General features: G+C 43.6%; 1 protein-coding gene across 14 annotated transcripts in view; it reads left to right on the top strand.

Moving 5' to 3' along the window:
- The window catches only part of LOC309529624 (uncharacterized protein), a 304,631-nt gene that overhangs the window by 183,941 nt on the left and 105,126 nt on the right, over positions 1–15,564 (top strand). For 13 of the 14 annotated variants that reach the window (XR_014218205.1, XR_014218206.1, XR_014218207.1 and 10 more), the window contains one exon: positions 3,486–3,616. Coding sequence is in view for 1 of the 14 variants with exons in the window: in XM_082218032.1 (XP_082074158.1) it covers positions 3,486–3,616; positions 9,420–9,527 (239 nt within the window). In the remaining 13 variants the exon portion in view is untranslated. Of the gene's footprint in view, positions 1–3,485; positions 3,617–9,419; positions 9,823–15,564 lie in introns of those variants that run through there. The other variant, XM_082218032.1, reaches the window with a different exon arrangement.

Below are 15,564 nucleotides of genomic sequence, written 5' to 3'. Positions count from 1 at the left end.
GAACCTGCTGTGGGTCAGACCATTTTCCCAGCTGCCTACTCAGACTAGCAGTGGATGACCAGGGTCTCTGGCAGAGAGCCTTTCCTCATCACCTGCTAGCTGCCTGGCTGGCTTATTTATTTATTTATTTACTTACTTACTTACAGAAAAGTAATAATAATAAATAAATTATTAAAAAGTGTGCAACCCACCCCCGGGACCATTCTATTGTAACTATCCAACCTCCCAGAATTTCAACACTTCTTGCGATGGTTTGACCCCTTTCCGTTTTAACAGCACAAATTCCACAAACACCTTCCATATCTCATAGAATCATAGAATCATAGAATCATAGAGTTGGAAGAGACCACAAGGGCCATCGAGTCCAACCCCCCGCCAAGCAGGAAACACCATCAGAGCACTCCTGACATATGGTTGTCAAGCCTCTGCTTAAAGACCTCCAAAGTAGGAGACTCCACCACACTCCTTGGCAGCAAATTCCACTGTCGAACAGCTCTTACTGTCAGGAAGTTCTTCCTAATGTTTAGGTGGAATCTTCTTTCTTGTAGTTTGGATCCATTGCTCCGTGTCCGCTTCTCCGGAGCAGCAGAAAACAACCTTTCTCCCTCCTCTATGTGACATCCTTTTATATATTTGAACATGGCTATCATATCACCCCTTAACCTCCTCTTCTCCAGGCTAAACATGCCCAGCTCCCTTAGCCGTTCCTCATAAGGCATCGTTTCCAGGCCTTGGACCATTTTGGTTGCCCTCCTCTGGACACGTTCCAGTTTGTCAGTGTCCTTCTTGAATTGTGGTGCCCAGAACTGGACACAGTACTCCAGGTGTGGTCTGACCAGAGCAGAATACAGTGGCACTATTACTTCCCTTGATCTAGATGCTATACTCCTATTGCTGCAGCCCAGAATTGCATTGGCTTTTTTAGCTGCCGCGTCACACTGTTGGCTCATGTCAAGTTTGTGGTCAACCAAGACTCCTAGATCCTTTTCACATGTACTGCTCTCAAGCCAGGTGTCACCCATCTTGTATTTGTGCCTCTCATTTTTTTTGCCCAAGTGCAATACTTTACATTTCTCCCTGTTAAAGTTCATCTTGTTTATTTTTGCCCAGTTCTCTAATCTGTCAAGGTCGTTTTGAAGTGTGATCCTGTCCTCTGGGGTGTTAGCCACCCCTCCCAGTTTGGTGTCATCTGCAAATTTGATCAGGATGCCCTTGAGTCCATCATCCAAGTCGTTGATAAAGATGTTGAATAAGACCGGGCCCAAGACAGAACCCTGTGGCACCCCACTAGTCACTCTTCTCCAGGATGAAGAGGAACCATTGATGAGCACCCTTTGGGTTCGGTCAGTCAGCCAGTTACAAATCCACTGAGTGGTAGCATAGTCAAGACCGCATTTTACCAGCTTCTTTACAAGAATATCATGGGGCACCTTGTCAAATGCCTTGCTGAAATCAAGGTAGGCTACATCCACTGCGTTCCCTTCATCTACCAGGCTTGTAATTCTGTCAAAAAACGAGATCAGGTTAGTCTGACATGACTTATTTTTCAGAAATCCATGCTGACTATTGGTGATCACAGCATTCCTTTCTAGGTGCTCACAGACTGTTTGCTTAATGATCTGCTCCAGAATCTTCCCTGCTATTGATGTCAGACTGACTGGGCGGTAATTATTTGGGTCCTCTCTTTTCCCCTTTTTGAAAATAGGGACAACATTTGCCCTCCTCCAGTCTGCCGGGACTTCGCCTGTTCTCCAGGAATTCTCAAAGATGACTGCCAGTGGTTCTGAGATCACATCTGCCAGTTCTTTTAATACTCTTGGATGCAGTTCATCTGGCCCTGGAGACTTGAATACATCTAAACTAGCCAAATATTCTTGTACTATCTCCTTAGTTATTCTGGGCTGTGTTTCCTTTGCTGAATCATTTGCTCCAAATTCTTCAGGTCAGGCATTGTTTTCTTTATCGGAGAAGACTGAGGCAAAGAAGGCATTGAGGAGTTCAGCCCTTTCTGTGTCCCCTGTTTGCATTTCACCATCTTCTCCTCTGAGTGACCCCACTGTTTCTTTGTTCTTCCTTTTGCTACGAACATACCCACAAAAGCCTTTTTTGTTGCTTTTAACCTCTCTAGCAAGCCTGAGTTCATTCTGTGCTTTAGCTTTTCTGACTTTGTGTCTACACGTGCTGGCTATTTGTTTGAATTCCTCTTTGGTGGTTTCCCCCCTTTTCCATTTTTTGTACACATCCTTTTTTAATCTTAATTCAGTTAAAAGTTCTTTAGATAGCCACCCTGGCTTCTTTAGGCACCTTCCATGTTTCCGTCTCATTGGTATTGCCTGACGTTGTGCTTTTACTATCTCCCTCTTAACAAACTCCCAGCCATCATGAACTCCCTTTCCTTTTAGTATTGTTGTCCATGGGATCTCACCCAGCACTTCCCTAAGTTTTATGAGAACCATTTCTCCTGCACATTCCCCGTCATACCTTAATAGCACATGTTAATTTATCATTAATAGCCAAATCCCACACCTCGTTATGCCATGCTTCCATTTTATATTCTGCTTGCCCCTTCCACTTCCTAGCTATCATAATTCATGCAACTGTCAATAAATTTGTGAGCAAGTCCTTCATAGCCTGCGAACCTTCCACCCCATCATAAATTGATAATTATGCTACCTCTGGAATTTTGGTCAGCTTTAACCCAGTGATTTCTGTTATCTCCTGAAACACTGTTTGCCTAAAAAAATGTACATATTTACACCTCCACCACATGTGAATATAAGTCCCGTACCCGATTCTTTTAATGTGGAGATACCAAGGTCTGATCCTGCAATCTTCTGCATAAAATGCATGTGCTCAGATTCTGAGCTCTGGCCTCCTCCACTAATCATAATGATTCTTAGTTCTGCCCTCAGGGGCTTCTCAACGGACTCAACCTAAAAATGTAAAATGTAGATGTGAAAAGAGGTGTTTGGAAATCTAAGTATCATACTGTGATTGGTTATGGTTCATTCTTGAGCGTACACCATATAGATGTAATTTATTTAAAATATTTTAGACCCATTTTCATAGCTAAAGAGTGTCTAAAGCACTATAACGAGAAAGAAGACAAATTAGTACAAAATTTCAAAATGTGGCTTGTCATGTTTTTGTTATGTATTTTTGTGTTTTTTATATTGCAATTTTATGTTGTGAACTGCCCTGAGATCTACGGATGTACAATACAAATTGTAATAATAATAATAATAATAATAATAATAATAATAATAATAATAATAATAATACCTGGGCATTACACTGAGTTTGTTGTTATTTAATGCCTGAACTGGCCCTTAGCCAGCTCTTGAGTTTTGTCTTGTTCGATGCCCTGATTATGAACCCAGAGTCGTGGGTACTTAATCAACGTGGTTCAGATTAATGAAGTTTGAATCTGCCAGCAAACGCTTTGCCCGCCACATTTAATTATTTTTCCCTTTTCTGGTTTTCAGGTCTTCCTGATGATGCACACAGGTCCCGTTGCCTTGTCTTGCATCATGCCATGTCTCCAAACCACATGCTTTCACCCAGAACAAGCGGTTCTCTCCTCACTGCCTGGGAAACAGCAGCTATTTCAAAAGAGGTACTTCTGCATGGCTAAAAATATCACGAAGTGCAGGAGGGTGCATATTAGTGCAGTAACGTCAAGGGGGGGGCCACGAAATGGAGTTGCTTTTCCTCGTCTGGAAAAAAACAACAACCCACACACACACACAGATGGCATGTCAATCAACAAGGAACCTGGGCTAATTGCTCCCAAGGAAATGGCTGATCTTGTTACTAATGGTACAGTTTCAGCTGTGTGCTAATATAATAGAATGAGGTCACAGCACATTATCAGGGCTACGTCCTTGAACAGTTGGTACCGGGAGGCCTTGCATCAACTCACGTAAAAATTTGGGAGCGGGAGCTGTGTTTTTGGAAGTTACAGAACTGTCATTTCATGAGTCAGTTGGCAGTAGTTGCTTTCTTTCTTTCTTTTTAAAGAAGCCTCTAGTCATTTAGTCTTCTGTTTTGCTGATTTAAATGGTGCTTATTGGTAAGTGCTTGGCAGTAAGTGAGCGAAGACTATAAGGTGGTGCTTGGCTAAACAGGAGTTTGTACAGCAGAAACGGGGAGTCTGTGGCTCTCTGGTTGTTGCTGGACTACAGCTCCCATCATTCCTGACCATTGGCTGTGCTGTGCTGGAAATGATGGGAGTTGAAGTCCAACATCTGGAGGAGCACAGTTCCCCCCCCACCTCCTAGTTGTATACAGTAAGTGGCCAGGATAGTAGTGTCTTGTGGATAGCCAAGAACAGTTTCCACAATTTGTTGCCTCTGCATTTTTCCAAACATTATCTTGTTCATAGGGATGGAATCTCAAGGTTTTGAAAGATTTGTTTTGGCAGCCTATGGACTTCTGAGCCCAGTTTAAGGTGCTGGTGGTTATCTTTTTAAAGTCTTAGATGGCTTGGCACCAAAATACCTGAAGACCTATGCCTTCAGGAAAGGCCTTGTTCCAAGTACCCTCTCTAGTAGAGGTATGCTGTGCCTTCTGCAAAAGAGAGATCCTTTTCTGTGTTGGCCCCCTGACTTTGTAACACCCTCTATAAGGGATGCACACCTGGTTGTCAACATTACAGGGTTTTTTCAGCACTGGGTGAAGAACTTCCTGCTTTTAGCTTTTGGGGTTCATATTTTCGGTTATATTTCATTACGTTCATTCGTTGGTTTTTACATTGTATTTCTGTGTTGTGCTAATTTTATCTGCACGCTTGTACACTGCTAAGAAATGTGGCACAAATAAGTAAACAAGCGAGCAAACAAAGGTGATAGGCCCAAGAATATGTGACTTGTTTTACCCTCAGTGCCTTTTAATTGCCTTATGGAGCATCATGGGTATAGCCAGCATTTATGGGGGGCAGGCTTCATGGGGGGGGCAGAACCTCAGTTAGTTAAGTGTTTTTATTGATTTACTTGATTGGGGGGGCAGCTCCCTCCTGCTCCCCCCCCTGGCTTTGGGAATACAGTCGTAACTTGGTTTTTGAACGCCTTGTGACTCAAACGTTTTGGCTCCCGAACGCCACAAACCGCAAAAGTAAGCGTTCCGGTTTGCGAACTTTTTTGGAAGCCGAACATCTGATGTGGCTTTTGTGGCTTCCAATTGCATGCAGGAAGTTCCTGCAACCAATCGGAAACTGTACCTTGGTTTTCGAACATTTTCAGAAGTTGAACGGACTTCTGGAACGGATTCCATTCGAGGAAACAAGGTACAACTGTACTCTTCCCCGCTCCTTTTGAGGCATTTATATGAGAACAGTGAGCACAGTACAGCAGTCATGGTGTGGAGGTTGAGACCACCAGTGGCCTCATGAAACAGAGAAAGCAGGTAGTGCATGCAGAGCTGATTCACAGTTTTCTCACCAGCAGGATTTTGCTGACTCAATCAAGAGTCCCCCCCCACCCATTTTCCCCAGTTGCTGGAACTGGAGAAGGTAAAGCCCAGCTGTCTGCATGTACGACATGAGCTCATGTGTGTCACTTCTCTGCTTTTTCTAAGATGCATTGACATGAAAGAAATTAATGTACCCTTTCATGTTTAGAAGAGAAGCTCTGTGCATTCTAATAGGCACTTGCTTATTTTAAGATTGCAGCTTCCTGGCCAAAGGCAAATGCGTGCTACACATGCTTAAAAGTGCTTGGTTCCGTTTGGCAAAATGGCACTTTGTATATGCTCAGATACATCTAGTTTGAGGTGTCAGAATTTTTGCTATCTGGAGGTTGGAACCCTACCTTCCCTCTGAGAGAGCAGGAACATTGGCGTCCCCCTCTGCCTATGTTAGATCTCAAAGCCAGAATGATGGTGGATATTCCATTTCCCGCCTTCCTGGGGAGAAGGATATCTAGAGACTCAAAAGGATTCCTTAAGAATGGCAATTCTAACAAGCCACACTAAAAGTGTTTTACAAAGGCACCGCCCAAATTTTCCAAAATAGGGTCAAGAATTTACCAGGGACAGGAACCAGACTGTTGGAAATCTCTCCCATAAATGGAGACCGCTGGAGTCTTGGAGTTTCCCAGAGACCAAATACACCTGTAGCATTGGTCCTTCGACGAATGGTCTAGGGTGTGATTTGTTTCATTAAATGGCATTTCTTTGTAGAGCAGATTGATATCAGGAATATAGGATCAGACTCTAGAAGAGATGAATCACTCAGCTCTTCTTTATGATAACATCCTTTCCTTCCCCCTCACCGCACACCCAGCCTGCAGTCTTCTCAGATCTTGAAGAGTAAAGGGATTTTTTTGCGAAGCTGATACGGAAAGAACATGTGAAGAAGAAAAATGTTTTGTTTATTCTTTTAAAAAAGAGAGAGAGAAACCTCAATCTGGTGTGTGTTGTTTCTGAAATTCCAAGGTCCCCTGTATTTTTAAAAGGTGGTGGTTTGGGGTTTTACAAACGTTGTCCTCATTCAAGTTTATTCATATGATAAATAAGATGTTCATACGAACAATAAATAAGATGTTCATACAAACAGTGATATTCTTTCCTAGCACAACAGGAGAACAGAGAATTGCCAGGCCAGAGGCTAACAGTGGAATGGCTTTCCCTGTTTGGAACATCCATACAGATGCAAATCCCTGCTCAGTTTTCCCACTCCCTGGGTATACTTTGGTCCAGATATCTATTGCTCTGCTTAACCTGCTTTGACACTTGTTACAAAAATTAATGCAGTACAGTGGTACCTTGGGTTACATACGCTTCAGGTTACAGACTCCGCTAACCCAGAAATATTACCTTGGGTTAAGAACTTTGCTTCAGGGTGAGAACAGAAATCGTGCTCTGGTGGCGTGGCAGCAGCGGGAGGCCCCATTAGCTAAAGTGGTGCTTCAGGTTAAGAACAGTTTCAGGTTAAGAACGGACCTCTGGAACAAATTAAGTACTTAATCTGAGGTACCACTGTACAAGCATCCGCCACTTACGCATGATTGATTCACCTGCGCTCAGGTATATGCGCGGCGCCAGGAAATCAATCAATTCAAACCTGGAAATGGCAAGGGAGAGTTGGAAAGTCTTCATGGCTTGTGAGGAGACCCTCTCCAGAGCCTGAAGAAATCAGTGAGCCCAAAGTCTAGAAACAAATGTTTAAAAGGCTTTGTAAAAAAAAACCACAAAAAAACTTATGGACTCCAAAATGGCGCACAGGAACTCTCGCTGCTGCTGCTGCGGTACCCTGCTCAATAACTTTTGGGAGAATTGCATCAGGCAACTCACCACCTTTTAAAATGCATAACAGTTGGGGAAACTTGGGTTTAACGAAGCACAGAGTGGTCGAGATGCCTGTGACAGAGGGACCATTTGGCCAATCCCAACCTACCGTAGTTGCTTTGACAGAGTGAAAATGGGCTTCATGATGGGCTTTGCTGTTGGTATGGCAGCAGGTGCACTGTTCGACACATTTTCTTGTCTCAGGTTTGGCATGAGAGGGCGATGACTGTTGGGTGGTGTTGGCAAAACCATGTTGCAGAGTGGTGGAACATTTGGGACATTTGTGGCAAATGTTAATGTTGCTTTTCTATCACGAAGACCAGTGCCCCTGCAAGTTGGAAGTTCTGCTATGTAGTAGAATAAAAATCTCTGCACCAAGATTGAATAATCCATCAAAATAAGTTTCGGCCTTTATTGCTGTAGCAAGAGTTTGTAAATCTTTTTCTCCATAACAAAAGTGGCAAAGGCAGTGGAGATTTAGAAGCGATGGAATCTCTGTATACAATGGATCTCCATGGATGTGACCTCAAATAATGATCAATTATAGGAATCATTAAAAAAATGCAAAACAGTTTGAGGCTCAGGTATCTGAAGGACCTCTTTTTCCTGCACGAATCTGCACATGAATTAAGATCGTCACCAGAGGCCTTTTTTCTGCTTGTGCAAACAAAGACCCACCACCACCATCTTGGGGAGTGAGATAGACAGGGCCTTGTAGATTGTGGCTCCCTGACTTTTGAATGCTCTGCCCAGGTGAGGCCTGTCTGGGGCCAATTCTGATGTCATTTCCCTACCAGGCAATGACTTCCCTTCCCTTTCAGATCTTTTAGTCTCCTGCTTTATTTTTATGCTGAGAGACTTCGGGCTGTTCTGCTGGTTTCAATAATCTTTATTGGTTTTCATCATTTGCTGCTGCTCCCCACCCCCATCCTGTTCTCCTTAAACGCTGCTTTTAAGAAGAAAATCCTTGGCATGAGGTGCCAAACCATGGCAGCAAACAGCAAATACTCATGCCATACCCTCCCTTAGAAGCAATTTATATATTGAGGGAAATAGGATGCAATGCAGACTGTGTGGACTGTACGAGTTCAAAGTGTGGGGCACGGGGGGTGGGGTGGCGGTCACACATGTGCCTGTTATCCCAGAGGAGAAGCATCCTCAGCTTGAAAAGCTAACACGTCGCATAGGGAAGTCCTAGCCTAGACTTCCTAGCCTAGACCTTTTGCTTGGACTACTGCAATGTGCTCTATGTGGGGCTACCTTTGAAGGTGACCCGGAAACTACAACTAATCCAGAATGCGGCAGCTAGACTGGTGACTGGGAGTGGCCGCCAAGACCACATAACACTGGTTTTGAAAGACCAACATTGGCTCCCAGTACATTTCCGAGCACAATTCAAAGTGTTGGTGCTGACCTTTAAAGCCCTGAACGGCCTCGGTCCAGTATACCTGAAGGAGCGTCTCCACCCCCATCGTTCTGTCCAGACACTGAGGTCCAGCGCTGAGGGCCTTCTGGCGGTTCTCTCACTGCGAGAAGCCAAGTTACAGGGAACCAGGCAGAGGGACTTCTCGGTAGTGGCAGCCACCCTGTGGAACACCCTCCCACAAGATGTCAAAGAGAAAAACAACTACCAGACTTTTAGATGACATCTGAAGGCAGCCCTGTTTAGGGAAGCTTTTAATGTTTAATAAACTATTGTATTTTAATATTCTGTTGGAAGCCGCCCAGAGTGGCTGGGGAAACCCAGCTAGATGGGTGGGGTATAAATAATAATATATTATTATTATTATTTTATTCCAAGATCTCCTCTGTTTTGAGGTCCTACCTAATACACACACTCACGCTTTAACAACTGTGTGGGCTGCCTTCCTTCCTTCCTCTGCAGCTGAGCCTTCTTCACCGTCACCTACTGTGTGGAGGCGAGCTACCAGACAGGGTGTGTTTCCTTTCAGGAGTTTTTTTGGCACTGGTTCCAGTTCAGCTTTGCTAACAGAAGCTCAGGCACAGCTAATGGGACACCTGTTAGAAGCTGCTAGGAATATAGATGCACAATTACAGCCACACCTTCACAAGCCAAGCTAGACACTTTGGGCATTTTTTATTTTTTTTATAATGCTTTTATTTCGTTTCTCCAGCCGGCAGGAACCGTTATCCTTTCGGGAAGAAAGAACCCCACCCCACCCCCCGACAGCAGTGAATCTATTAATAACAGGAACACAGGGAGCAGCAGCATGCGATACTGAAAAGGCGTGCTCAAAGAGCTTCAATGTCATGTAGATCAATCCCGTGCATTTCTAGAAAGACCTAAGTCTCAGTTCATTCAATCAGGCTCATCCAGACTCAGTATGTTTTCCGAGCAAAATTCAAAGTGTTGGTGCTGACCTTTAAAGCCCTAAACGGCCTTGGTCCAGTATACCTGAAGGAGCTTCTCCACCCCTATTGTTCAGTCCGGACACTGAGGTCCAGCGCCAAGGGCCTTCTAGTGGTTCCTGCATTGTGAAAGGTGAGGTTACAGGAAACCAGGCAGATCTCTTGAGCATTTTTTTTTAATCCACCAGGTGTTTTTTAGTTCTCTGGTTCTTCTTTGAACCTCAGCCTTAGCTTGGCATTGGTTGTTGTTGTTGTTATTATTATTATTATTATTATTATTATTATTATTATTGGCACAGTTTCTATCTCTTTGCCAGATCTGAAAGGCCTTCCTTTTCTTGTCAATAATGCATTCAATCTCACTATCATTCTCATCAAACCAGCCCTGTTGTTTCTTGGTTTGTTATTCAATAGTTTGTTCACAGGGTGCCATAATGGATGTTTTTAGCTTGGTTCAGTGTTCCTCAATGTTATCAGGGAACTCTGAAAGCAGATGGTTGTTTGGAAGCCATCCTGCTTAATAGACTCTTGAAGGGCTTGAGTGTTCATTTTGTGCCTTGCTTTCCTTCCTTGAAGCCAGTGTTGAGGTATAATCTTGACAGCCATCGTGGAACATATTAATCGGTGTTCTGTCCAGCAGTCGTTGGCATTCGTCATAGCTCTGGTAAAGAGGCGATTTTCAGCTCAGACAAATACGTAGTCTAAGGGTGCCTCCACAATGTTTTAAATTTATTTTTTTGTCGAAAGACAGTGTTGGTAATAACAAGGTTGTGTGCTGCACATATAGTCAAAAGAAAGGTTCCATTCTGGTTGCTGTTGCCAATTCCTTCTTTCCTAATTGTCCTAGGCCACAGATTGAAATTTTGCCCAACTCTTCCATTAAAATCACCCAGGTGGATAATTTTATTTTGCATAGGCATCTCTTGATAGGTTGGAATCCAGTAAGATGGGTGGCGTCATTATTATTATCATTATTATTATTATGCCAAGCTTTCCAGGCACAGGTCTGTACTTTCCATGTCTTTCCCTAAGCAGCTTTCTTTCTTTCTTTCTGTGGTAAACAGTGGGTTTTCCCTGGGGATATGATGGGACAAAAACGCCTCCTTGGACACAGGCCTTCAAATGTACCTGTTAAGTGTGGTGCGAAAGGAAGTCTGGGTGAGCCCTTACTCTCAGTGAAGGGAAGAAAGGATTACAGCACAATCCCAAACCTGTTTACTTGAAGGAAGGCCCACTGATTTCACTGGAGAACGGGTGTGTACACACACAGCAGGAAAGTGTGTTTTCCGCCTTCCAGAGATGCAATTTTTTTGAAAGAAGAGAAGCAATAAAAATGCAATTTTAAATCAGTATGTAGATTTAATGTGGACATGCTGTGAACCACCTGAATGAAGCTTGAGGACCACTGGTGGTCCACAGACCACCATTTTTTTTGGGGGGGGGAACCCTGTAGTAGATGATGTGCCTCAAAGCTAGCAAATTTGCCATAGGGAAGCTAAGCTGTGTGGTGAACATAGTGTCTAGTTCAGCACTGAGATTCTAAGTGGCAGACCTGAGGCATTATACATGAAATGTATAAGCTGAAGCACTTAGCTTCCCATTGGCTGCTTTGCAGGTGCACAGCTATTTTATTTATTTATTTCATTTATATTCCGCCCTCCCACCCAATTTTAAGGAAGTATTTTAAGGAAGTATTGAAATTGAGAGGATCAGTGAAAACACACACTGGCAGATTGTATGACTCAGGACGGTCCAAAACCTGTGCATGCAGGATGCACTTGTAAAATGGAGCATCATTACTGTACTGGAACTGCAAGAGCGGAAAATGATGCTCACTCGCATAAAACTGGATGTGAGCAAAGCCATGGATGTGAACAAACCAGGCAGAAGTACGCTAGCTCGCGGTGTGGACTTGGTGCGAGTGAAGAGCCTTTTGGCCCAAGCATCTGTATTCCACCACCAGAGTGGTTCCTTTGTGCGCCACTGACAGGTTGGATAGTGCAGCCCTTTCCTGATTTATGACCAGGAACTGGGCAGATTCAGACCTCAAAGTGCAAAAGTGCTTTGAATCCATCTTTGCAGGCACACACCCAGTGGTGAGTTATTGCCAAGCATATCACAGCTGCATCTCTACATCTGGAGTAGTGCAACTCTGGCTGCTCACACACTCGTGTGTGTGTGTGTGTGTGTGTGTGTATCTTACATATGTATGTGTGCATTACGCATACACATTGACAAAATAATTACTCCCAACTCTTCACTCAGCACTTCATTACTCATCTAGTAAAACAGCTTCCCAGTGTCGTGTTGCCACAGTCCTGGGCAGTTATAGTACGGGTTGCAGCGCCTGCCAAATTGTATATCAGCCAGAATTTCCTTGACAGTTCATTAAGAGTAATTCTTGTTTTCTGGAGCCACAACTCAGGTTTATGTGTCTCCTTTTGGACCAAAATAAAATAAAACTCGACTGCCTGTAACCACACTTAACAGTTTGTTTTGTGTCAATAATGTAACTGTAGATCTCTAAAAATATAAATTGTGAACCATCCGCCAACAAGGAAGAGAGAGGAGAGGAATGTGTTTTTGCTTCTTAGGACCTGACATCCGCAGAGCCACACGAGTCCTTTGTTAACATTTATGTGTAGTCAGCAGTGCGCTGTTTGGGGTTTTCTTATGTAATGTCTCCTCCTCCTGCATGGACTTCTGTTGTAACTGCTACCCCAAATTTACAAGAAGGCAGCGTGGGGCATGGAAGGAAGAACCACTTTCTGGATGTCCTGATATTCCAGAATTGCAAGGGTTTGGACTGAAATTGCACTTTTGGGTTTAAGTGGAATTCAGGATTGCATTGTTAATTGAGTGTTTTAACTCTTATGGCATCACGATGCTAATGGACAGCAAAAGAAGTATACATTTTGCAAAATAAAATCTCCACGGATTCTGCAAAAGCTGACAGGTATATCACAGCATCAAAAAGAATCACACGTGTTCCATTATTATCCATAAGCTGGTTCCTGGATTCAGTCTCTTTATCATTTTCTACTAGGACTAGAAAATGGTATGGAGGCTGAACTATGCAAATAAGAGGTGGGTAATGCAAACTTCAGGTTCTATGGGGCAATAATTGCTCTATAAAGTATGTGGTGGCATCTCATGAAGGCTTGAGGCATGAGTGTTTCTAAGCATTACTCATCGTAGGTGGATTGAAATTAATGGACCTAAATTAGTCCTGTTCATTCATTTCAGTGGGCCTACTCTCAGCAGGATTAGCACAGATAGTACTACCCGTAGTCTTTTCCTTAACCCTTCTGAAAGACATTATCTTACACCACGATCTTTTGATCTGCTCCATGGTAGAAGCTTGATGAGTCTTGTCTATTTGTTGTACTGTTGACTAGAGGTTATGGACAATCCAACAGTACACAATTATGAGAGATAAAAAAACAGAGCTGTAATGGTAACAACCTCCCACTGACCCCACTTAGAAAGAAGCAGATTGCTCCCAACACATTTCAAAACATGTTTGTCAAGGGATCATTCTTATATGTACTTCTTTGTAAAGCACTGCTCCAAATAACTTTACTGCCGCAGCTGAGTAAGCTGCACCTGCAACATGTCTTTGCGAAGGAGTAAATGCAAGAATTCTCCCTTGTTAAAGGTATTTTAAAACTTGTCGGGCGTCTGGTTGGTCGCAGTGAGAATAGGAGGCTGCGCTAGATAAGATCAAGCAGGGCTCTTCGACGTGTGTTTTTTTACGTACCAGTCTGTGCAGCTGTTTCTTTGTGGGGTGGCGAATCCAATTAATCCTGCAGGCTGTCTTCAAAATTTTGGGTGAATGCATGGACCGAGGGGGCAGGGCCAGCAGGAGGCACAATGATATTGTGCCCACAGGTGTGCGAACTGACCAGGCCTTTGTTCCTGGGGGGAAGGGGCTGCAGATGGAAACAAGTGGTTGGGCGAAGGGTCGTGGTGCTGCTTCTCCCCTGCAAATGCACTGCAACCTCAGAAGCAAACGCAGGGTTTGGAATCATCTCTTTGTGCTGAGGTCCTAGCTGCGTCCTTCACTTTAGGAAGGATGGCGAGGTGTAGTTTGCAAATCCCCCCACCTCCGCGCCTTCGAAATCAGCTCTGTATTTTCTGGCTAGCAACCCCACACTGACATCAAAGACATCCAAAACAAGAAATCATCTCTTCCTGGGTGGGAGGAGAGGATTTGACTGAGAGCTTTTGAAGTGGGTAGCAGCGTGTGAGTAGGGGGGAGTCCCTGTCTATTAATGTGCTTTCATTGTGCAACAGCATAGCCTTCCAATATTCTGTCTCAAGAGTTTGGAGGCAAGCTGGGTATATTAGTGAATAGCTGACCCTGTTGCAGCTGATCAAAGAATTCCTGCAGAGTCGTTTGCGTGGAAGCGTTTTTAGTGATGCTATCTGCCGGTGCCATAGAAGGGCTTGCACAAGTCTCTCCCTCCAACCGTAAGGCACAGGGCAGCAGGTTCTGGCAAGGCACAGTAGCCATTAATTCACCGAGCTCTTCTCATTTATTCTGCCAAAATCTCTGATGCTACACCACCGCTTAGGTATCATTTTTGCAGCTTTCCCACGTGTTTTAAGAAGGGAAGGGCAGCTTTTTATTAGCTGCCATAACTTTTGTCCCAGTGAAAAGGATTTGTGGATACCTCAGATTGCCTATGAAATGTTTTCAATGGGTGGATTGGAAAGATGAAGATTTAGATGGACTGCATCAGATGAACAAGCGTGTTGATATCCGAAACAAGCCCCGCCAGGTGGCCTCTGTTTTCCCAGAGTCCTTACCCGGGATGCTTCCAGACCGATGCTGTTTCCCAGTGGGAATCAGTCAAGTTACACAATTAAAGTTGAGCTGGTGCACAAGACACTCACTTCTTCCACAAATGCATTGGAAAGTATGGAACAGTTGCTTGATGTAGTGGTGTACAATGGCCCAGCAAGCAAATCTGAATCAAGACGCAATAAGCACCAGCACCATCTAGCCTCTTCACAAACTTTGTGCGAACAAATCAGGTTGGATGCACAATAAAACAGGCCATCAGAGATTAATTTCACAAAGATAAGATTAATGAAATGAAAGAAGGAATTTTGAATACGCTAGATAATAAATATAAACGCAATAGTAATATTAGAAAGTAGAATTAAAGATGCCATGCATTGGGGGGGGGGTCACAAGGGAATATGGGGAAGGGAAAGGTGTATAAATACTTGACTAATGTGAGTATTTAATTTGTAATGTTAAAGTTGAATAATACATGGTGTGTTTTATTTATACAGTGGTACCTCGGGTTACAGACGCTTCAGGTTACAGATGCTTCAGGTTACAGACTCCGCTAACCGAGAAATAGTACCTCAGGTTAAGAACTTTACCTCAGGATGAGAACAGAAATCTCATGGCCGTGACAGGAGGCCCCATTAGCTAAAGTGGTACCTCAGGTTAAGAACAGTTTCAGGTTAAGAACGGACCTCCGGAACGAATTAAGTTCTTAACCCGAGGTACCACTTTGAAACCTACAGTATTTGAATATGTAATGTATATGTATGTAAATAAATAAAGATAGATAGATAGATACTGCATCCAGCCAATTAAAAAAAACCAAAAACAGGCCATCTGGAAGCAACCCCACTCCTTTGTCTTGTAACCACTAATTGTTAGTCACTCAGTAGATGAGTTGGAGAGGGAGACAGATCTTCTACTTCATGATAGCTTCACATGATAACTGAAATAAAACAATTGATTTTTACACTACTTCAACTTCCGACCTTCCTCAGAATACAGCATGAATTCCGCATGGTCAGCTTGATGGGTTCTCCACAGGACTTGGGATTTGCCCAACCAAAGGCATTGTCAATTAGTAGCTGGTCCTGGGACATGAGTGAAGA

Source organism: Podarcis vaucheri (genome assembly GCF_965113315.1).
Source record: "Podarcis vaucheri genome assembly, chromosome: 3".
Classification (NCBI taxonomy): Eukaryota; Metazoa; Chordata; class Lepidosauria; order Squamata; family Lacertidae; genus Podarcis; species Podarcis vaucheri.
The sequence above is the reverse complement of the archived record's forward strand: the minus strand, read 5'-3'. Positions and strand labels throughout refer to the sequence as shown.